This window comes from Opisthocomus hoazin, chromosome 9 (genome assembly GCF_030867145.1).
Source record: "Opisthocomus hoazin isolate bOpiHoa1 chromosome 9, bOpiHoa1.hap1, whole genome shotgun sequence".
In the NCBI taxonomy this organism is placed as follows: Eukaryota; Metazoa; Chordata; class Aves; order Opisthocomiformes; family Opisthocomidae; genus Opisthocomus; species Opisthocomus hoazin.
Window position 1 is genome coordinate 18,758,905 of NC_134422.1, and position 20,352 is coordinate 18,779,256.

The 20,352-nt window shown below is 66.3% G+C and overlaps 4 protein-coding genes across 9 annotated transcripts; 1 reads left to right on the top strand and 3 right to left on the bottom strand.

The window, feature by feature from the left end:
- Nucleotides 1–246: 246 nt before the first annotated feature.
- GLB1L (galactosidase beta 1 like) lies at nt 247–6,176 on the bottom strand. 4 transcript variants are annotated; one of them, XM_075430716.1, is made up of 17 exons: nt 6,091–6,176; nt 5,461–5,623; nt 4,825–4,997; nt 4,398–4,548; nt 4,091–4,151; nt 3,721–3,815; nt 3,153–3,333; nt 3,013–3,071; nt 2,747–2,868; nt 2,535–2,575; nt 2,116–2,234; nt 1,901–1,975; nt 1,741–1,830; nt 1,508–1,621; nt 1,130–1,261; nt 541–756; nt 247–466 (listed from the first exon to the last, which is right to left on the bottom strand). In XM_075430716.1, exons 2-17 carry the CDS (start codon nt 5,572–5,574, stop codon nt 248–250), a joined length of 1,962 nt encoding a protein of 653 aa, XP_075286831.1. In that variant the 5' UTR covers nt 5,575–5,623; nt 6,091–6,176; the 3' UTR covers nt 247. The 4 variants fall into 4 exon arrangements, with proteins under 4 accessions (XP_075286831.1, XP_075286828.1, XP_075286829.1 ...); XM_075430713.1 differs by having other exon boundaries at nt 2,535–2,868; XM_075430714.1 differs by lacking the exon at nt 6,091–6,176 and adding an exon at nt 5,785–5,836 and having other exon boundaries at nt 2,535–2,868.
- A 102-nt stretch (nt 6,177–6,278) lies between these two features.
- On the top strand, nt 6,279–9,213 carry STK16 (serine/threonine kinase 16). Of its 3 annotated transcripts, none has more exons than XM_075430719.1 (7): nt 6,279–6,374; nt 7,502–7,721; nt 7,802–7,935; nt 8,019–8,139; nt 8,220–8,315; nt 8,381–8,502; nt 8,593–9,213. In XM_075430719.1, exons 1-7 carry the CDS (start codon nt 6,319–6,321, stop codon nt 8,729–8,731), a joined length of 888 nt encoding a protein of 295 aa, XP_075286834.1. In that variant the 5' UTR covers nt 6,279–6,318; the 3' UTR covers nt 8,732–9,213. The 3 variants fall into 3 exon arrangements, with proteins under 3 accessions (XP_075286834.1, XP_075286833.1, XP_009943604.2); XM_075430718.1 differs by having other exon boundaries at nt 6,280–6,404; XM_009945302.2 differs by lacking the exon at nt 6,279–6,374 and having other exon boundaries at nt 7,101–7,721.
- Nucleotides 9,214–9,726: 513 nt separating this feature from the next.
- Nucleotides 9,727–13,853, bottom strand: LOC104339161 (tubulin alpha-5 chain). Its single transcript, XM_075430696.1, has 4 exons — nt 13,742–13,853; nt 12,133–12,355; nt 11,528–11,676; nt 9,727–11,318 (listed from the first exon to the last, which is right to left on the bottom strand). Exons 1-4 carry the CDS (start codon nt 13,742–13,744, stop codon nt 10,347–10,349), a joined length of 1,347 nt encoding a protein of 448 aa, XP_075286811.1. The 5' UTR covers nt 13,745–13,853; the 3' UTR covers nt 9,727–10,346.
- A 2,006-nt stretch (nt 13,854–15,859) lies between these two features.
- On the bottom strand, nt 15,860–19,837 carry LOC104339160 (tubulin alpha-5 chain). The gene is made up of 4 exons (XM_075430872.1): nt 19,754–19,837; nt 17,526–17,748; nt 17,237–17,385; nt 15,860–17,053 (listed from the first exon to the last, which is right to left on the bottom strand). Exons 1-4 carry the CDS (start codon nt 19,754–19,756, stop codon nt 16,082–16,084), a joined length of 1,347 nt encoding a protein of 448 aa, XP_075286987.1. The 5' UTR covers nt 19,757–19,837; the 3' UTR covers nt 15,860–16,081.
- Between the last annotated feature and the right edge of the window lie 515 nt (nt 19,838–20,352).

The window sequence follows — 20,352 nt, forward strand, 5'->3', positions numbered from 1 at the left end:
GGTGAGGTCACCATGAGCACTGGAACTGTTTGGGATTAACATGCAAAGCAAGCTCAATCCCGAGCCCCCTTCTCCTTAGCACGGGCGCTGCCTGGTCCCAGGGGAGGGCAGGAATGCAGGTCCATGCCAGGACCTGTGTCCCTTTCCTGGGGCCCTGCAGCTGCTCTGCTCGCCCCTGTGCCTCACTGGCCCGCTGCCATCTCTGCAGCCCAGCGAGAGGCGAGGCCGGTGCCCAGCTCCCCTCTGTTTATTCTGTGGCCGCGGAGCTGCGGCTGAGGGTCCTGTTGAAAAGGGGTCGGTCGAGGAAGAGCAAGAGGGGGGGGGCGGGTGCCCCCTCGAGCTCCAGCACCGTGATGTTGTTGGGGCGGCCAACACGCAGCACCGAGCCGGGCACGAAGAGGGTCTGCTGGGGCCCGCGGCGGGGCCAGTACCGGCCCAGGTTGAAGCCGTTTATCCACAGCTGGCCCTGGAAGATGACGAGGGAGCTGAGCGGTGCCCCTCCCCTCCCTCCCCCCCTCTCCTGGCTACGCCCTGCCTTACCTTGCTCCAACCTGGGAACGTCACGAAGGTGTCCCAGGCGATGCCGGGGGTCTCAAAGGTCCCGGTGTAGAAAGCTGGCCCTGCTCTGCCCCCGCCGCTTGGTTTCGGCGGGGCGGCGTGGGGCCAGCCGTGCTGCATGGCGGTGTCTATGGCCAGGGGGTAGATGAGCCAGTTGCTGAGACGGCTGGAGTCCAAGGAGAGGTTCCCCAGCAAGCCCTGAGATGGAGCGGGAGGGAAAATGAGGCAGCGGGGTCTGCCACGGGCAGGAGGACACTTGGCTTCCCCGGGACATGTCCCCCTCGCAGGTGTGGAGATGGTGTGGGATCCCCTCAGAGGGGCTGCATGGCCCCGGCTGCCGTGGCAGCGCAACTGGGAGACAGGGCTGCCAGTGTCACGGCCTTATGCTGGTCCTGGTGGGTTTGCCAGGACCGGGGGAGCAGACGGTGTGAGACTAACCAGGGAGCAGGTCTGGGGGTGGCCCTGCCGTGGCTGGGGTCTGTGGCAGGAGAGGGGGTGCTGGGCCATCCCGACCCACCCACGCAGGTGCTCAGGCCATCCCCTCCGGAGCCCCAGGGCCCTCTCCCCTCACCTTGAAGTCACTGAAGTTGGCCCCGAAGCTGATCCTGCCCATGTTCTCCAGGAGCACGTCCAGGGTGTCCCCTGCCCTGCCCGTCACACGCAGCGCCGCCTGCCCGTCCCGCTCCAGCGTCCCCTGGTACTCCTGCAGCCACAGGGCCCAGATCCCACCGCCCCGGTCGCTGCCTGCTGCCCGCTCCCCCGCAGCCAGCCCGGGGCTGCCCTCTGCCCCCAGAAGGGACAAGTCCGGGCCAGAGGGCTACCCCACAAGGGCTCGGTGTGGCTCTCAGCACCCCATCTGTCCCCAGGACCCTGGCGCAGCACGGCTGCTGGCAGGTCCCACCGCCCTCCTGAGCGCTGGGTCGGGGCCGGGGGGCTCCCGCAGCCTCACCTGCCGCAGCATCACGTAGCCGAGGTCGCAGACGCTGTGGGGAGGAGCGCCCAGCGTGGCCGGGTCCAGCACGTCCCGGGGCAGCCGTGTGCGGTACAGCACGAAGCCGTGGGCCTGCAGGACACAGCGGAGCGGCACAGAAAGGCGATGGGGCTGGACACGAGCCCTGCTCCTCCGCCCCGGAGCCAGGGCAGGGCAGACAAGCCTTGGAGCATCGCCCACCACACCCTCACCTGCTTTACGGCCTCAAAGGTGAGTGGGAACTGGCTCTGGATGGGCCCGGAGGGGCACAGCACATCCAAGACGTCCAGGAGGTCGGCATACTGCAAGGAGAGGGGTGGGCAGCCGGGCAGTGGCAGGCAGGGCAGCGCAGCCCTCGGGGCAGGCACCCACCTTCCGCAGGGTCACCCAGCCGTAGGCGTATTTGGGGGTGGCGGGTGGCATCGGACCGACTGGCAGGGGCTGGAACTGAAAAGCAAACTGTCAGCTGCCCCCCAAGGCAAGCAGGGAGATATCCCCCGCCCTGCCCGGTCCCCCTCTGTCCCCCTCTTCCCTGGCAGGGGCAGCGGTGCCCAGCGCTGTCCCCCTCCTCCTGCTGGGCTCAGCACCTTGCTGATGACCGTGCGGATGGCAAACAGCTTCTCAGTGGGGTCTCCCGCCTCCGAAAGGGGGGCATCATAGTCGTAGCTGGTGGTCACTGGTTTGTACTGGTCCTTGAAGTCAGCACCTGACCAGGGAAGCGATGGGAGCTGGAGGAAGGGGCTCTGGCAGAGTCCAGGGCACGGACCCCAGCCCCAGGCTGGCTGCAAGACAATGAGGGGGCATGACCCAGAACCGGGGGCCCCTGCCTGGGGACAAAAGGACTTCTCGGGGCGGGGAGACAAGCTTGGCTTCAGGGGCCCTTGGGTATGTGTCAGCCTGCCCCGCGGGACAGAATGGGAGCCTGAAGGAGGCTTCTCGGGGATGGCCAAGGAAAACCACCCCGGCCCCGCAGTGTGCCCCCTCCCCAGGGCAGGGCCCTACTCACCACTCCAGTAGGCGAAGTTGGTCCCCCCATGGAACATGTACCTGCGGGACACCCCAGAGAGCCTGTCAGCACCCCACCGGGCGCTGCCCCCTCCCTGCTGCACCAGACGAAGGCGAGCAGCGATGTCCGTTCTGATGCCAGCAGAGGGGAGGGACACCCCCCCCCCCCCCCCCCCCCCCCGGCTCTGTTGTCCCCCCCAGTTGGCTACTGACATGTTGATGCTGGCTCCCAGCCGCAGCATGTCCTCCAGCCCCCGGGCCACCCGCGCGGAGCTGGTGCTGGCATGTGCCTCCCCCCAGTAGTCCAGCCAGCCCGTGTAGTACTCGGAGTTCACCTAGGGAACAAGGGGCCGTCACCCACCTGGAGCTGGGGCTCCTGGCACCCCCCTATGACCCACAGCACCCCTCTTTGCCTCGCTCCCCCAGCCCCTCTGCCTCCCCAGAGCCACAGCGGGTCACTGTCCCCACACCAAGCTCACCAGGGGCCCCTTCGGCTCCACCCGGCGCTGGGCACCAAATGCCTCCGTCACGTTGGAGCCTGCGGAGGTGGAGGGAGGGCGGTTGGAGCGGGATGGAGCTGGGACCCCCATCCCCTCTCCTCCCCTCCCCGTAGGGGTACCTGGCCCAAAGTCAACGGTGGCGTAGAGCCCCTGCAGGGTCCCGCAGCGGAGCTCCTCTGCCCGCGTGCCGTCGGTGGTGAAGAGCAGCACCTCGCTCCCCAGCAGCGCCCGAAAAGAGCCCAGCAGGTGCCGCAGGTACCCGTAGTCGCAGGCGTAGTAGCTCCCGTATTCGTTCTCCACCTGCAAGCAGGGCAGGGGCCGGCACCCAGCGTGCACATGGCGGGGCTGCAGCCAGGTCCCACCGCCCACTGGGACAAGCACCCAGCTCCCCCCTTCCCTCCCGACACTGTCAGATGTTGTGACAGACCCCAGGTGGGTCCTGAGAATGACCTTCCAGCCCCAGCGTGACCCCCCAGCTCACCAGTGTCCCTCAAAACACAACCGGGGTGGTGGTGGGTACCCCAGAGTCCCAGCCCTTGAATTTAAACCCAGGCCCAGAGGTGGGGAGGGATTTATCGAGGAGCTGTGCTGGATGAGGTCGTGGTGTAGGGGGTGCAGGTGGCTCTCTGGGGCACACCCAAAGATGACCCAGAGCAGGACAGGGGCCCGGCTCCCACAGCAAGCTACCTGCACGCTGATGATGTTCCCCCCATGCTGGTACAGGCGTGGCTTGATCTTGGGTAGCAGGACATGGAGCCAGGAGTCCACGGCTGCCAGGTAGGCTGGGGGGACAGTGGGCAGCTCAGCCTGGCCGCAGCGTCCACCCCAGCCCACCCGCAGGCAGCTCTGCCAGGAGGAGGATGAAGCGCATCCGGCAGGGCTGAGCACCATGGGGAAGCGGAGGTCGAGGACGAGCTACAGGGCTCCCAAAAGATGGAGAAGAGGATGGGAGAGACCACACATGCAGGAACAGCAGGTGCATGGAGAGAGGCTGGCACGCCGGGGCTGGCACCAGGCCATAAGGACACGGTGGCCAGAGCCCCGTGCTGAGGCTCACCAGGGTCGGAGGAGCGCAGGACGATGTCTGGTTTCCACAGCAGCCAGGCGGGCAGGCCACCCTGGAGAGACACAGCAGAGAGCGAGGCAGAGAAACCGCTCAGCAGCCCGGGCTGGCACACAGCCGAAACCCAGCCAGCGCGATGCCAACGCTTGGCACCGCAGCAGCATGTGCCCCACGGGGCGGCAGCCTGGCTGTGGCCGGCATGGCACCGCGGTCGGTGCGCCAGCCAGAAGTACCAACCCTGCCATGCCCTTCTCAGATCCCCCGTCACCCCTCTGTGCCAGGCTGGGGGGCTGGGGCTCACCATCTCCCACTCTGCACAGATGTAGGGCCCCGGCCGCAGGATCACCAGAAGCCCCAGCTCGGCTGTCAGGTCCAGGAAGGCTTCCACGTCCCGGTCCCCAGCAAAGTCATACACCCCCGGCAGCGGCTCGTGGTAGTTCCAGGGGACATAGCTGGGGCGAGAGGGGAGATCAGCGCGCGGGGGACAAAGGCACCCCGGCACGATGGGAAACCATCCCATGGGCTGGTCCCTCTGCTCCTAGGAACTGGCCTCCAGCCGGGGCTGGGGATGGCAACTGGGCTGGACTGGGACTGGCAGGGAGGTCCCGGGGGTCCGGTCGGCCCAGTGCAAGGGCTGGTCCCAGCAACCAGACAACACCCTCGTCCCTGTCCCTACCCCAGGGACCCCGGAGCCCCCGCAGCACCGTGAGGGCTGCCCCGCCGCTTACACCTGCACGGCGCTGAGCCCGCTCAGGTACAGCTCGAGGAGCCGGTCCCTCCAGGCGGGACGCGGGACGCGGGCGTAGTGGACGCTGCCCGAGATGTAGCGGAAAGGGGCACCGTCCTTGCGGAAGCAGTCCTGCTCGTAGTCCACCTGGAAGGAGCGCGCCGGCGGGGAGGCCTGCGGGAGAGCGGCAGTGCTGGGGGCTGCAGACCCTCCCCGAGCCCAGCCGCCCCCTCCCACGCTCCCTGGGAGAGGGACTGACAGGGGCTGGCTCCTGGAGGGGACCCTCCACTCCCCGTCCTCGGTGCAGGGACGAGGCGGGTAACCACGCTGTCCCGGGAGAGCAGGAGGGACAAGCAGGGCGGCCATTTGCACCGCCTGACGGCCCCCCCCTGCTAACCAAACACCCTGCGGCTGAGCCGGTGGCGCTTTGGGGTCGGGTGCTGCTGGGGACGGGTGCTGAGAGGGCAGGCAGGGAGTCGGGAGCGCAGGCGGGACACCGGGGCAGGACCCGGGCTGCAGCAGAAGGCAGCCATAGCAGGAAGAGCAGGGACGGGGGGAGCAAAGCAAGGCAGATGCCGGACCCCTCGCAGCTGAGCCCCGCGCGCTGCTCCCAAACCTTCCGCCGGCGCCTGCTGACCTGCGCGGGCAGGAGCCCCGTCGCCAGCAGCAGGGCGAGAGCCGGCAGCCCCATCCTCGCCAGGCACTCACTGGGCCCAGGCTGGGGGACGCAGGGGGACGCGGACACCACCATCACATGATTCCTCTTCCTCCAGGTCCTGGCAGCGGGAACAGCAGCGTCGCTGGGAAGGAGCGTGGGAGGGGGGGTGAGCGGCTCCGGGCCGGGGCCAGCCGCGCATCGGCCCCCTCAAAGCCCACCCAGCACGACGTGCGGGCAGGCACAACCCAGCCCGAGCCAGCTCCAGCCGTCCCCGGTGCCCCTGGGGCAGTGGGTGACACGCACGGAGGGACAAGGAGCCTCGCAAAATGTCACCACCAGACAAAACGCCTTCGGGGGAGCCGAGCACGCTTCTTTCATCGGAGGTGGTGATGGGACACCCCGGGGGGGGTTGGGTGGGGGCGGGTGGAGGTGCTGCTGCCGTCGGAAGAAAAGCAAAACGTTCCCGGACCGAGGGCCAGGCCCGGTGACTGAGCCGGTGACGGGGGTCCCGGGGGGTGCCGCGGGGCAGGGCGAGGGGGTGATGCCCTCGGGGACCAGCCCTGCCGGGGGGGCCTGGCCGCCCCTCTCCGGGCGGGGGGCTCGGCTCACCGGGGCCAGCTCCGGGGGGCGGCGGGAGGAGGACACCGCGTTCCGCCCCGGTCACGATGCGGGGAGAACCCCCGGCCCCGCTCCGCTCCCCTCCACCTGCGGCGAGCGTCAGACCCCCGCCCCCCCCTCCCCCGGGAAGCGGGGAGGCGGCAGCGCCCCGCCCGGCGGGTGACGCCATCGGTGACGCCATGGGTGATGCGCGGCGGCGGGCGATGACGCGGGCGGGCGATGGGGCAGGCGCTGTGCGTCTGCTCCCGCGGCACCGTCAGCCTGGGGGGAGCGCGGTACCTCCTGCTGCACCGCCTGGCAGAGGGGTCCGCGGGGGGCCGGGCCGCGGGGGGCTCGGCCGGGGGGGCCGCGGGTGCGGGGGGGGCCGCGGGCGCGGGGGATGCTCGGGCGTGGGGGGATGCTCGGGCGTGGGGAGGATGCTGGGGCGTGGGGGGTGCTTGTGCCGGGAGGGGATGCTCGGGCGTGGAGGTGATGCTCGGGCACGGGGGGATGCTGGGGTATAGGGGTGCTTGGGGGTGGGAAGTGCTTGTGGCTGGAGGGGATGCTCAGGCATGGGGGGGGATTCCCTGGTCGGGGGAGGATGCTTGGGCACGGGGTGGTGCTGGGGCATGGGGGTGCTTGTGCACGCGGGGGATGCTGAGATGTGGGGGGAATGCTCAGGCATGGAGGTGATGCTCAGGTGCGGGGGGGATGCTGGGGCATGGGGGGGTGCTTGTGCCTGAAGGGGATGCGCAGGCATGGGGGGGGATGCTCGGGTGTGTGGGGATGATCCGGCATAGGGGTGCTTGGGTGTAGGGGTTGCTTGTGCCTGGAGGGATGCTCGCCCATGGAGGGGGGATGCTCAGGCACTGGGGTGCTCTGGCATGGGGTGATGCTGGGGCATGGGGGTGCTTGTGCGTGCGGGGGATGCTTGGGCATGGGGCTGATGCTCAGGCATAGGGAATGTTTGGGCATGGGGGTGGCTGCTCGGGTGGGGGGGATATACTTGTGGGTGTGTGGGATGCTCAGTCGTGGTGGAGAGATGCTTGAGCACAGGGGGTGTTTGGGCGTGGGGGAGGTGTTTGGGCACAGTAGGGGAAGGTGCTTGAGCATAGAGGGTGCTTGTGCGTGGCAGAGGATTCTCGTGCTGGGTGGCAGGAGTTGGTCATGCTCAGGAGTGGGTGCGCGGCCCCGTGGGAGTGGGGGTGATGGGGGCGGAGGGGAGACGCTTTCGGTGCCTGGCAGGTGCCCCCAAGGTTGGGGAACATGCATACCTGGGGGATTGCCATGGAGGGGTGTGCAGGCACCCACTGCCCTCTGCCCCCCTCCCCTGGATGCTCACAGCTGAGGCTGGGCACAAGGCCCTGATGCGGGCGCTGCAGCGATGCAACACCCAGCCCACACCGCGCTCGGCTCCTCACAGGGGCTTCAGCTACGTGGACCTGGTGGAGGGGCTGCGGGACGGGCGCTTCTATGCCCTGAAGCGCATCCTGTGCCACGACAAGGAGGACCGCCAGGCCGCCCTCCACGAGGTGGAGATGCACGGCCTCTTCGACCACCCCAACATCCTGCACCTGGTGGCCCACTGCATGGTGGAGAAGGGCACCAAGCATGAAGCCTGGCTCCTCCTGCCCTACGTGAAGGTGTGCGGGGACTCCCTTGGCCACCCCTAGCCCCTTGCCGCTGGGAGCAGCAGTGGCGACCAGCTGCTGGTGTTTGCCAGGGAGGAACGCTGTGGAGCGAGGTGGAAGCACTGCGAAAGAAAGGGACCTTCATGCCAGAGCAGCGGATCCTCCTCATCCTCCATGGCATCTGCTGTGGGCTGCAAGCCATCCACAGCAAGGGCTACGCACACAGGTGGGGAGTTGGCAGCCCCAGTTGGGGGTTGGTGGGGGGTGGCAGGGAGCCCAGCGGGTGTTCGGTGATGTCCATCCCCGCAGGGACCTCAAGCCCACCAACGTGCTGCTGGATGAGGATGACCGGCCCGTGCTGATGGACCTGGGCTCCATGAACCGAGCTCGCATTGAAGTCAGCAACTCTCGGGAGGCCATGGCCGTGCAGGTGGGTGTCCTGGCACATCACCCCACCACCCCATCTGTGCCCTGAGCCCTTCATCCCCACCCTCCCCCTCCTCTCCGCAGGACTGGGCTGCCCAGCGCTGCACCATCTCCTACCGTGCCCCCGAGCTCTTCACGGTGCCGAGCCAGTGCATCATAGACGAGCGCACAGATATCTGGGTAAGGACCTGGCCCCCGGCCCCCATCCCCCGCCGCGGGGCTGCCCTGACCCCGCCGCGCTCCAGTCCCTAGGCTGCGTGCTGTACTGCATGATGTTTGGGGAGGGTCCCTACGACGCCATCTTCCAGAAGGGCGACAGCGTGGCTCTGGCAGTGCAGAACCCCATCACCGTTCCCCCCACGACCAGGTGAGGGACTGGGGAGGGTGACCCGGCTCAGACACAGCCCCCAGCACCATGCACCCCGCAGAATCCCCTCACCACCTTCCCTCCATCCAGGTACTCGGCCGCCTTGCAGTGCCTGCTCTCCTCCATGATGACACTGAACCCCCAGGAGCGACCCAGCATAGATGAGGTCCTCCACCAGCTGGAGGGGCTGCAGCCAGCGCCGGCGGGCCAGGACACCACACAGATCTGAGCCCATCCCAGCCCGCAGCGGTGACGCACCCCGAGGCTGAGCCGGGGGAAGCACAGGTGCCCTCGTCCCTGCTCCCCCACGGAGCCGTTCAGAGGGGGTTGCTGCACAGGGGAGAGCTGCTGCTCTGTGCTGGCCGTGTGGTGGATTTGGAGTGGTCTGTGCCGTGCGTGCTGCTGCCTGGGACTTGGTCTGTGCCCCAGGACTGTGGACGCGTGACCTGCTGCTGAACACGGGGCCCTCGCCGGCCGCTGCCTCCCCCGGGGGTTGCAGAGGAAGGTGCTGGGGACCCCCTCCCCCGGGTGACAGCAGCCACAGCCCTGCAGCTCTGTGCCCTGGGAGGGTCGCTCCTGTCCCGGGGCAGAGCTGCGGTCTGGGTCCTGGTGCTGTGCTGGAGAGAGGCGGGGGGGACCCGGCACCCGCTCTGCCGCTGCTCTCGGCCACCGGTGTTGCCTTGTGTTTGGAGTAAAAGATGTTCTTGCGGAGGCGTGGGCATGTTGCTGTCTGCGGGGGTCCCACCGGGGCATGGGGGTGACGGGCGTGCTGTCTGGGTTGGGCAGCCAAGCATTGCTGGAGGGGAAGGGCAGCAGAGGACAGCCCCGGCGGGGCGGCACGGCCGGAGCATCAGCAGTAAGCAGGGAAAGTTAATCCCTGGCCCCAGCACACTGCTGAGGGCAGTGAACACGGCTCTGCAGCCGGACCGGGCGCCGCTGCTCAGAGCCTCCGGGGCTGGGCACTGCAGGAGGGGGCTCAGCACAGCGCAGGCGGGCAGTGGCAGGGGTACACGCAGAGCTGCTTGGCTGCCCAGGGAGGGAGAGGTGGGTGCCCAGGCAGAGGAGCTGGCAGAACGTGGGAGGCAGGGGCAGCAGCTCTGCTCGTGTGGGGATGAGCAGAGCCTGGGGACAGCACAGCCACCCTTGGCTGGAGAGGCTCACTGGGATGCGCAGCAGTTGGGCTGCCTGTGGGGAGAGGGTGAAAAAAGAGATGCAGACAAGCAGTTTCACAGGGAGCGTTCCCCTCCTTTAATCCTCTCACAACACAGCGGTAAAGCGGCCGCGGGGGTTCATGCCACGCTGGATGCCCTTGCGGGGTGCACCCGCTGCACCACAGACCTGGGCATGCCCCTTGCCCCGTGCTGCGGCCGCAGAAACGGGTGCCAGGCTGCTCCTGCTGCTTCAACCACTCCTTCCAGACGAGCCCACCTACCCTCAGGCTCCACGTAGGGAGAAGTCCCAGCAGCCGCAGATCTTTTCCTGCTTGGGCTAAATCTGCTCCCCTGGGCTCCAAGACGTAACATGGGACCACATACCACATGAGGAAGCGGTACCCACCCCTGGATGGAGCAGTGAGCGGGGTGGGATGTGCGCCACAGACCCAGGGAGCGGACCTGGGGGCCCTTACCTATGTGGGGAGCAAGCCGGAGCTGGAGCGGAGCGCTGGGAGGAAGCATAGCAGCACCAGCAGCAGAGCTGAAGCACTCACCACACACCTGACCTGGCAAGAAACCGAGAAGGCTGGGGGTGCAGTGGGAGACACGGAAGCTCTGAAATGGTTTATTGCAAAGGGTTTCTGCAGGTAATACGGAGAAGGAGCACGGTCCTTTCTGGCAGGGGCTTCTCTACTCCTCGCCCTCCTCTTCGTCCTCGTAGGAGTCCAGGCCCACCTCCTCGTAGTCCTTCTCCAGAGCGGCCATGTCTTCCCGCGCCTCGGAAAACTCCCCTTCCTCCATGCCCTCGCCCACATACCAGTGCACGAAGGCTCGCTTGGCGTACATCAGGTCGAACTTGTGGTCCAGGCGAGCCCAGGCCTCGGCGATGGCCGTGGTGTTGCTCAGCATGCAGACGGCGCGCTGCACCTTGGCCAGGTCCCCCCCCGGCACCACCGTGGGCGGCTGGTAGTTGATGCCCACCTTGAAGCCCGTGGGGCACCAGTCCACAAACTGGATGCTGCGCTTGGTCTTGATGGTGGCGATGGCGGCATTGACGTCCTTGGGCACCACGTCCCCACGGTACAGCAGGCAGCAGGCCATGTACTTGCCGTGCCGAGGGTCGCACTTCACCATCTGGTTGGTCGGCTCAAAGCAGGAGTTAGTGATCTCGGCCACTGACAGCTGCTCATGGTAGGCCTTCTCTGCGGAGATGACAGGGGCGTAGGTGGCCAGGGGGAAGTGGATGCGAGGGTAGGGCACCAGGTTGGTCTGGAACTCGGTCAGGTCAACGTTCAGGGCCCCGTCGAAACGCAGCGATGCTGTGATGGATGAGACAATCTGGCTGATGAGGCGGTTGAGGTTGGTGTAGGTCGGGCGCTCGATGTCCAGGTTCCTGCGGCAGATGTCATAGATGGCCTCGTTGTCCACCATGAAAGCACAGTCCGAGTGCTCCAGGGTAGTGTGGGTGGTGAGGATGGAGTTGTAGGGCTCCACCACAGCGGTGGAGACCTGTGGTGCGGGGTAGATGGAGAACTCCAACTTGGACTTCTTGCCATAGTCCACTGAGAGTCGCTCCATCAACAGGGAGGTGAATCCGGAGCCAGTTCCTCCTCCAAAGCTGTGAAACACGAGGAATCCCTGGAGTCCCGTGCACTGGTCAGCCTGCGGAGAGAGATGCATGAGATTGCTCTGAGATGGATTTCCTTGTGAACATGTGACTGTTCAGAGGGCCTTTGGGATCTGGTCCATCCCTGCCATTGGCAGCTGCAGAGCCCTCCCAGGGCGCAGCAGGGCTTGCGGCATGCTCTGAGCTCCTGCAGGATGCTGGAGCTCAGCCCAGGTGGGCACGTCCCCCCTCTGCGGTCACCTACCAGCTTCCGGATCCTGTCCAGTACTTGGTCGATGATCTCTTTGCCGATGGTGTAGTGCCCGCGGGCGTAGTTGTTGGCAGCATCTTCCTTGCCGGTGATCAGCTGCTCGGGGTGGAAGAGCTGGCGGTACATTCCAGCCCGAACCTCATCTAGGAGAGAGCAGGGGAGGGTTGGGCCTAACACGGGCTGTGTATTTGAGTGAGCACCCAACCCTCACCCTCCTCCCTGCTCCGCCTGCCGTGGGCACTGGCCAAGGACCCACATGTCAGCAGGGCCACCACAGGCATCAGGTTTCTCTGGCGGATGGAGGTGGCTGCCTCCTCCCTGCGCAGAAGCTCAGCTTCTCCCATCAGTCAGAGCTGCCTGTCCCCAGCTGCCGTGCCGGTTGGGCTGGTTTCTCTCCGTGCACACCTGGTAGCAGAGATTACCAGCACCGCTGCCTCTAGGACACTTCAGGGACAAAAGCTGGTGCTCAGGTTTGTGGCTTCTCCTGGGGAAAGGAGGGCCCTCAGGTTGAACACGGTGCGGGATACTGCCAGCAGACCACAAGCACCAGCCGCTTGCTCCAGTGCTGCGCCCCGGGCCATGCACACTCCAGCACTCACCGATCACGGTGGGCTCCAGGTCCACGAAGATGGCCCGTGGGACATGCTTCCCAGCCCCGGTCTCACAGAAGAAGGTGGTGAAGGAGTCGTCCCCTCCGCCGATGGTTTTGTCGCTGGGCATCTGCCCGTCGGGCTGGATGCCGTGCTCCAGGCAGTACAGCTCCCAGCAGGTGTTGCCCATCTGGACGCCGGCCTGGCCGACGTGGACTGAGATGCACTCGCGCTGGGGAGGGGGAGGCAGGGTCAGACCCTGGCACAGCTCTGTCTGGCCCATCCCAGGGAGGGCTCTGCCTGGTGCCAGCGCCCCATGGCCACCCGCACCCTACCTGCCCCAGCCAGCAGCCCCAGGGAGCACATTTTCCTTTGGGTGACCTCCCGTATGCCCCTGAGGGTCCCCACATGGCTGGCATTGCCTTCAGCCACGCACTGGCACCGTGCAGGGTCGGGAGCCGGCCCTGGCATCCCTCCCGCTCAGCCCGTGCTGGGACCCACCAGCCCCGTGGACTCTGGCCGGGGCTGTCCTCCAGCCATCCTGCCAGGCTCCCCGGCCGCCTCAGCACCTTCCCCGCACCACGGCAGCCCGGTGAGGTCCTGAGGCGACCCGGGCAGATACTTAACCCATGAGGTGCAGCCAGCACCGGGGACCCCCCTGCCTCCTGCTCCAGAGCCGGGCAAGCACTCAGCCTCCCGGGGCAAGAGGCCGTTGGGATGCCGGCACGGCGGGGGGCAGCCGGGGGAGGGCTGGTGGGGAACCCCAGCAACCTGCAGGGCAGCACAGAGACTCCCCGGGCTGCGCAGTTCCAACCCCGCGCTGCCAAACCCGTGCGGGCAGGAGTGCTGGGGAGCGGGTGGCGAGCCGGAGGTGGGCTTCTTGCGCTCGCATCCCACAGGTGCAGACCTGCCCTGCTCCCCCCAGCATCCCCGCTCCCCCCGGCAGGACCCCAAAACTCAGCCTGGGTGGGGAGAGGGGGTCCCCGGGGGTCTTTGCTCCCGCGTTCCCCAAACACGCAGGGGTCTGAGCCGCAGTGGGGACCGAGGACAAGGACTCCCGGCTGCTCCGGGAGGGCCGGGGCAGGGTCCCCGGCAGAGCCCGGTCAGTGCTGCGGCGAGGGGCGGGGGGGGAGCCGCGCTGCGCCTCCTGGCACGGCCCCGTCCCCCTCCCGAGCCGCTAAATATAGCCCCGGCTCCAGGCGAGGGCAGCGGCGGGCGCCCGGTTTGGACGGCGGCCCCGGCCCCCTCCCCCGCTGCCAGAGCCCCTCCGACGGGACGGACGGGACCCCCACACCCACCCCCCGCCCCGACGGGGGGACCCCCGCCGAGCGCCCAGCCCCGGCCCCCGGTCGGCGCCTACCCCCGCCGGCAGCTGTCCCCGTCCGTCCGCGCCGCCGTTCCCTACCGGAGGGGTCCCCGCCCCTCCCCGCTGCGGCGGCGGGGGGACCCAGGCGCCCCGGGACGGGTGGCAAGGGGGGAGGAGGGGGGGGGGCACGGCTGCCCCCGTGCAGGGGCCGGTGGGGCTGCCCAAGGTCACGGCGGGGAAGGAGAGGGCGCGTCGCGGCGGCTCCGCCGTGCCCGGTGCCCCAGAGCGGCACCCGCACCCCCCCGCACTTACCATGCTGCGGCGGGGGGGCTCTCCCGGCGGCTCGGTGCGGGGGGGCTCGGTGCGGCGGGGCTCGGCGCGGAGCTGCGACGGCTGCTGCTGCAATCCCCGCCGCAGCGCCCTCTTATATGTGGGCGGGGTCTGCTGCCGCCACGCCCCTTCATTTGGGTACATTTGCATGCGGGGTGGGAGTACCCGTTTCGGGGGGAGCGGGAGCGTGTGCGGGTCCTTCCCGGCTGCGGAAGGACCCCGAGGCGCAGGGGGCCGGGGCTGCTCGCCCTCCTCTGCTGGGGGAGAAGCGGGGGGCACCCAGCCAGGCTGCGGGCAGGGGGTCTGGACTCCAGCCCTCAGGGGTTGCAGCGGTGCTCAGCCACCAGGACGGGGGGGCCGGGGAGGGTACAGCAGCCCTGACGCTGCTCTGCCACCAGCTACCTCGCACTGCAGCCACCCTGGGACCTACGGACGCCCCGAGACCACCTTGGGCCTCTAGAGCAAGAGAAAGGAGGAGAAACAGGTCAGGCTCTGGAGACCAGGGTGCCTCCAAAGCCCCCTTTGTCATCAGCACTTGGGGAACCCGTGGCCAAGGGCTGCCCTTTGCTCCCGGTGGGACAGGCCGGCAGGGCCGCACCTCCACCAGACTGCAGACGGGCATGACCAGCCTGGGCTGGGGGGCTAGCCCAGCTGCCAAGAAAAGGGTCATTGGAGCCCCTTTGCCATTAAGGGCTAGTGACCACACTCAGAGGAGCAGCTCCATTTGACCCCCAGCTAGCACAGCCTTCCCTGCTGGGGCCAGGCTGGTCCTGCCGTCGAGGACACGTGGACCACCAGCCTGGCTGTTGGCGGGGAGAAAAGCAGAGCCCAGCGCCCCAGCCCCACATGCTGTGTGCGGCAGGGAGAGGGCCCCGTCCTCGCTGCCAGGGCAGGGGCTCACACAGCTATCCCTGCCCGTGGGGACGGGGGTCTGCCGCCCAGGAGCATGCCAGGAGGCACTGCTGTGTCCCCCCTGCAGTGGGATCACAGAATCACAGAATGGTAGGGGTTGGAAGGGACCTCTGTGGGTCATCTAGTCCAACCCCCCTGCCGAAGAAGGGCCACCTACGGTAGGCTGTAGAGGACCTTGTCCAGGCGGGTCTTGAATATCTCCAGAGAAGGAGATTCCACCACCTCCCTGGGCAGCCTGTTCCAGGGCTCTATCACCCTCAGAGGGAAGAAGTTCCTCCTCATGTTCAGACGGAACTTCCACTGCTTCAGTTTGTGCCCATTGCCCCTTGTCCTGTCGCTGCGCACCACTGAAAAGAGCTTGGCCCCATCCTCCTGACACCCACCCTTCAGATATTTGTAAGTATATGTTAGGGTCCAGATCAGAGATGCAGGATGATCTTTAAGAAAAAAGGAACAGGACACAATTCCAATTCCTACGTGCTTCTGGCAGCAGCCTCAGGTCTTTCTGAAGACACAGGGTGCAGGTAACACTCCGGTGGGATCAGAGCAGTGCCCAGCACGAGGGGCAGCGACTCCTGCCCTGGTGCAGCAGCGGGCACTGCTCAGTCTGAGCCCGGTGCTCTGGTCATGGGCGCAGGAATCGGCGCCAGGAGCCCTGCGCAGTGGGACGAGCGCCTGGCCACGCTCCAGGAATCGGTACAGCCCGGTGCTGGCTCACACTTTCCCCTCCAGCTGACACGGGTGCATGCTGGGAGGAGGAGGACAGGAGAGGACAGCCCCTGTGGGTCAATATAGCTGTAGCATTAGTGGTAAGTAGGGAAAATTAATCTCTGGAACCAGCATGCTGGATAATGGGTAACTGAAATCCCCCATTTGCAGATGGAGCCAGGAGCTCACGTTCAGACTCCTGACCACCAGGCAGGGCAGGGAGAGGGCTCAGCATGGGGCCAATGCAGCAGATGAACTGGGGAAAGCAGCATGGGGCCACGTGCCCCAGGGCGATGGCAGAGCACTGGCAGGGCCAGGCAGTGAGCGGGCAGAGGCGCTCCCAGACAGAGGACCCATGCCTGAGCTAGGTGCTTCTCCCACCACGTCATCAGGATTCTCCTGGATCCTTTTAATGGACATCTTTGGGCATGTCCCCAGAGCATGCTACGCCTTCTGGCCATATCCTGCTGCAACAGGGCCCTTACCTATGTGGGGAGCAAGCCGGAGCCAGAGCGGAGCGCTGGGAGGAAGCATAGCAGCACCAGCAGCAGAGCTGAAGCACTCACCACACACCTGACCTGGCAAGAAACCGAGAAGGCTGGGGGTGCAGTGGGAGACACGGAAGCTCTGAAATGGTTTATTGCAAAGGGTTTCTGCAGGTAACATGGAGAAGGAGCACGGTCCTTTCTGGCAGGGGCTTCTCTACTCCTCACCCTCCTCTTCGTCCTCGTAGGAGTCCAGGCCCACCTCCTCGTAGTCCTTCTCCAGAGCGGCCATGTCTTCCCGCGCCTCGGAAAACTCCCCTTCCTCCATGCCCTCGCCCACATACCAGTGTACGAAGGCTCGCTTGGCGTACATCAGGTCGAACTTGTGGTCCAGGCGAGCCCAGGCCTCGGCGATGGCCGTGGTGTTGCTCAGCATGCAGACGGCGCGCTGCACCTTGGCCAGGTCCCCCCCCGGCACCACCGTGGGCGGCTGGTAGTTGATGCCCACCTTGAAGCCCGTGGGGCACCAGTCCACAAACTGGATGCTGCGCTTGGTCTTGATGGTGGCGATGGCGGCGTTGACGTCCTTGGGCACCACGTCCCCACGGTACAGCAGGCAGCAGGCCATGTACTTGCCGTGCCGAGGGTCGCACTTCACCATCTGGTTGGCCGGCTCAAAGCAGGAGTTAGTGATCTCGGCCACCGACAGCTGCTCGTGATAAGCTCTCTCGGCTGAAACCACAGGAGCGTAGGTGGCCAGGGGGAAGTGGATGCGAGGGTAGGGCACCAGGTTGGTCTGGAACTCGGTCAGGTCAACGTTCAGGGCCCCGTCGAAACGCAGCGATGCTGTGATGGATGAGACAACCTGGCTGATGAGTCTGTTCAAGTTGGTGTAGGTCGGGCGCTCGATGTCCAGGTTCCTGCGGCAGATGTCATAGATGGCCTCGTTGTCCACCATGAAAGCACAGTCCGAATGCTCCAAGGTGCTGTGGGTGGTGAGGATGGAGTTGTAGGGCTCCACCACAGCGGTGGAGACCTGTGGTGCGGGGTAGATGGAGAACTCCAACTTGGACTTCTTGCCATAGTCCACTGAGAGTCGCTCCATCAACAGGGAGGTGAATCCGGAGCCAGTTCCTCCTCCGAAACTGCGAAACACGAGGAATCCCTGGAGTCCCGTGCACTGGTCAGCCTGTGGAGAGAGCCAAGTGAGATTTCTCCCAGCGCTAACTTTGCTGGAGGGAAGTTTCAAATTTTTGCATGGTCAGCTGCAGAGCCCTCCCAGGGCACAGCAGGGCTCACCCCATGCTCCCATCCCCAGCAGGATGCTGGAGCCCAGCCCAGGTGGGCAAGTCCTCCCTCTGCGGTCACCTACCAGCTTCCGGATCCTGTCCAGTACTTGGTCGATGATCTCTTTGCCGATGGTGTAGTGCCCGCGGGCGTAGTTGTTGGCAGCATCCTCCTTGCCGGTGATCATCTGTTCAGGGTGGAAGAGCTGGCGGTAGACTCCTCCCCGAACCTCATCTAGGAGAGGTTGGCACAATGTCAGAGATATTCTAACTGGCTCTGGGGAACGGTGGCAGGAGCAACCCTAGGGAGCATCCCACGGTTGGTTGTTCCCAGAGATAGTGACCACTGTCACTGCCCAACTGAGGTGCACTCACCGATCACGGTGGGCTCCAGGTCCACGAAGATGGCCCGTGGGACATGCTTCCCAGCCCCGGTCTCACAGAAGAAGGTGGTGAAGGAGTCGTCCCCTCCACCGATGGTTTTGTCGCTGGGCATCTGCCCGTCGGGCTGGATGCCGTGCTCCAGGCAGTACAGCTCCCAGCAGGTGTTGCCCATCTGGACGCCGGCCTGGCCGACGTGGACTGAGATGCACTCGCGCTGGGGAGGGGGAGGCAGGGTCAGATCCCAGCCGGGACCACAAACGCAATTGCCGCCCTATGGCCGGGGTGCCTTCTGTTCATCCCAACCTGCTGCCCTCTCCCAGATGTGGTGCTCTGCCTCCCATCACTGCACTGCCCATCTCAGGGGCCCAGGGAGATGGAGACACATCTGCTGGAGCCTGGGACACCAGGCCAACATGTTCCCTGGACTGCCCCCACCCACACCCCTCGGAAGCACGCAGTGAGCACCTTCTCCATCGCCCACACACCCACTTGGCGTAAGGGCTGGGGCCCTGCAGCAGCTACCATGGCCCCTGTTGCTGCTCCAACAACACGGCTGAGGTGACAGAGCAGATGCTGGGAGCTGAGGAGGTGACGGCACTGAGGATGGGTGCCCAGCAAAGGGGGGGGATTTGCAGCAGTGAGCGGTTGCCATGCTCTGAGTCTCGGCTTCCCTAAATTAGCTCTGGAGATGGAGTAAGCATTGGCTGCGCTTCTGAGCTGAACCAAAGGGCTGAGGTGGGAGGGTCCTGGAGCTCAGGGCTTCAAGGGCAGCCTCGGGTCCCTCAGCGGACACCAGGCTGAGGTGGGCTCTGCAGCCTCGCTCTCTCCAGGTAAGGCATCACAGAGGCTGCAGCCCTTTCGACGAGAACCAAAATATTCCCTGCCTCAGCCCCGCTGTTGCCAAGGACCTGGATGCGTCATCAGGCACAACCAAGGCAGAGGAGCATCCAAACCAAACCGGATTTCCAGAGCCATGGGTGCCCCGCTGTGAGTCAGCTGGCGGGAAGCCGGTGGAGCCAGCCATTTTGCGCTCAGGAGCACGGCAGCGATCGCCGTCTGAGGAAGTTGCACGGGTCGCAGCAAGTCCAGGCTCTGTGCAGCTAGGGTGCTTCTGGTGCTGCATTTCAGAGGCAGCAGCAACAGTGAGGGATGACAGAAAAATAAGCCCTTGATACCTGTGGTGAGAGCCAGAGGTCCATCTCCCCACCTTTCCCAAAGCTGAGGTTCAAGGAGCGGCAAGGTGACCCCCCCCTTATCCCTCCCAGCAGGTCCATAAAGGTTTTGTAACACAAGGAGCTGATGGCAAGTCCTGAGGAATCTCCAGGATCCTCAGCAGAAGTGTGCAGCAAACACTGACACAGCTTGCAAGCACCTCTGGGTGGCCACGAGAAAGAAGAAAGGTCTCCTCCCTGGTCAAGGACCTTGCAAATCGGGGCGGGGGGCAGAGGGTGATGCTGATCAGCGCACTTCATCCCGCCAACACGCAGCAGCCGGGACAGGCTCTGCGGGACCCGGCGCTGACAGCAGGCTGGGCAGAAACCAGCAGCGCCCGGGACGCAGCAGCGCTGGTCACCAGCCAGCAGACTCTGCCTTCTTCACGGCAAGGTCTGGCTCGGGAAGGGCAGGGAGCACGGCCCTGGCACCCTGGGGTTGGGGTGTTCTCCAGGGCAGCCGGACACCTCAGGAGCCAGAGCTGGCAGGAGGGTCACCCACAGCGATGCCCACCCACAGGCCAGCCCCTGGCACCCGAGGGGCAGCGGGTGAAGCCACGGCTTGCTCCCGGGGCTCAGCTGGGGATCTGCAGCTCGGGGGGTGCTCGCAGACCCGGCGCTCCCCCCACCCAGCGGGGGACGTGACCACGGGAGATGGGCAGGATCCGTGGCTGTTATGAGATGGAGAAGGGGAAGCGGTGAGGGGGTCAGCCCTGACGCTGACGGCGGGGTCTGGCTTGGTGGCCTCCTCGCCTCGGACGTGCCAGACGCCAGCAGCTCACACGGGTGCGGGGAGATGCTCGGAGGAGGAGGCTGCTGGGTGCCGGGGTGGGAGCGGCTCGGAGGAGGCTGCAGGCAGCTCCCCGCACCTCCGGGCTCCCAGTAGAGCCCCTCTGCGAAGCCGCCGGGGTCGCAGCCTGCCCCGGGGAGGGCCCCGCCGGGGTTTCCCCCCGCTCCCGGGAGCACCCGTGGGTCCGAGGGAGGGGGCAGCCCGGGGCCGGCACTCACCATGCTGCCGCGCCGCACGACCCCGCCTGTCCCCGGGCTGCCGCAGCTCCGCACGGCCAGGCGGGCGCGCCGCCCCCCCTTATACCGGGGGCGGCTCCGGGACGGGCCGCCCCGCCCGACAGGCCTCCGCCTCTGTGCCTAAATTTGCGTGCATCGCCCGTGTTTGCATACATTTGCATAGACGCGGCTGCACTGCCCGGCAGCCGGCAGGGTGCATTGACGGAGCCCCCCAGCTCCCTGCTTCGAGGGGACACGGGTGACCCGGGGGTCCCCTCGAGGGAAGAGCGGGTGGCCACAGAGGTTGGCTTTGCTACGCTTGCTGGTCTTGGCAGGGGGGCTTCTTGCTAGCTGTCCCGCCGGTGCGAGGCACCATCCAGGGATGAACTAGGATGGACTTCGGGAGCTGAGCAAGGAACAGCAGCAGAGAACCTGGCTCAGGTCTTCCCTCCTGGTGGGTGGAGGTGCTGATGTGATCCCCGGGTGAGCTCAGAGCTGGGTCTCTGCCAGACATCCAAGACCCCCAAGGAACACCCGGGAGAATTTCTGGAGAAAACACAGGCAGAGGAAACACTTCAGAGACAAGCACAAGCTTTCCCAGC

Excerpts from the sequence above, each read along its gene's own strand:
- GLB1L (XM_075430713.1), bottom strand. The coding sequence starts at position 5,574 with ATGGTGGTGTCCGCGTCCCCCTGCGTCCCCCAGCCTGGGCCCAGTGAG. Across the intron at positions 3,816-4,090 it reads CCTGCGCTCCTCCGACCCTG|CCTACCTGGCAGCCGTGGAC; the intron begins GTGAGCCTCAGC and ends CTGTCCCCCCAG. Across the intron at positions 3,334-3,720 it reads GGAACATCATCAGCGTGCAG|GTGGAGAACGAATACGGGAG; the intron begins GTAGCTTGCTGT and ends CCCTGCTTGCAG.
- STK16 (XM_009945302.2), top strand. The coding sequence starts at position 7,287 with ATGGGGGCGGAGGGGAGACGCTTTCGGTGCCTGGCAGGTGCCCCCAAG. Across the intron at positions 7,722-7,801 it reads TCCTCCTGCCCTACGTGAAG|GGAGGAACGCTGTGGAGCGA; the intron begins GTGTGCGGGGAC and ends GGTGTTTGCCAG. Across the intron at positions 7,936-8,018 it reads AGCAAGGGCTACGCACACAG|GGACCTCAAGCCCACCAACG; the intron begins GTGGGGAGTTGG and ends CCATCCCCGCAG.
- LOC104339161 (XM_075430696.1), bottom strand. Across the intron at positions 11,677-12,132 it reads CCTGGAGCCCACCGTGATCG|ATGAGGTTCGGGCTGGAATG; the intron begins GTGAGTGCTGGA and ends GCTCTCTCCTAG. Across the intron at positions 11,319-11,527 it reads TGGACAGGATCCGGAAGCTG|GCTGACCAGTGCACGGGACT; the intron begins GTAGGTGACCGC and ends CTCTCTCCGCAG.
- LOC104339160 (XM_075430872.1), bottom strand. Across the intron at positions 17,386-17,525 it reads CCTGGAGCCCACCGTGATCG|ATGAGGTTCGGGGAGGAGTC; the intron begins GTGAGTGCACCT and ends AACCTCTCCTAG. Across the intron at positions 17,054-17,236 it reads TGGACAGGATCCGGAAGCTG|GCTGACCAGTGCACGGGACT; the intron begins GTAGGTGACCGC and ends CTCTCTCCACAG.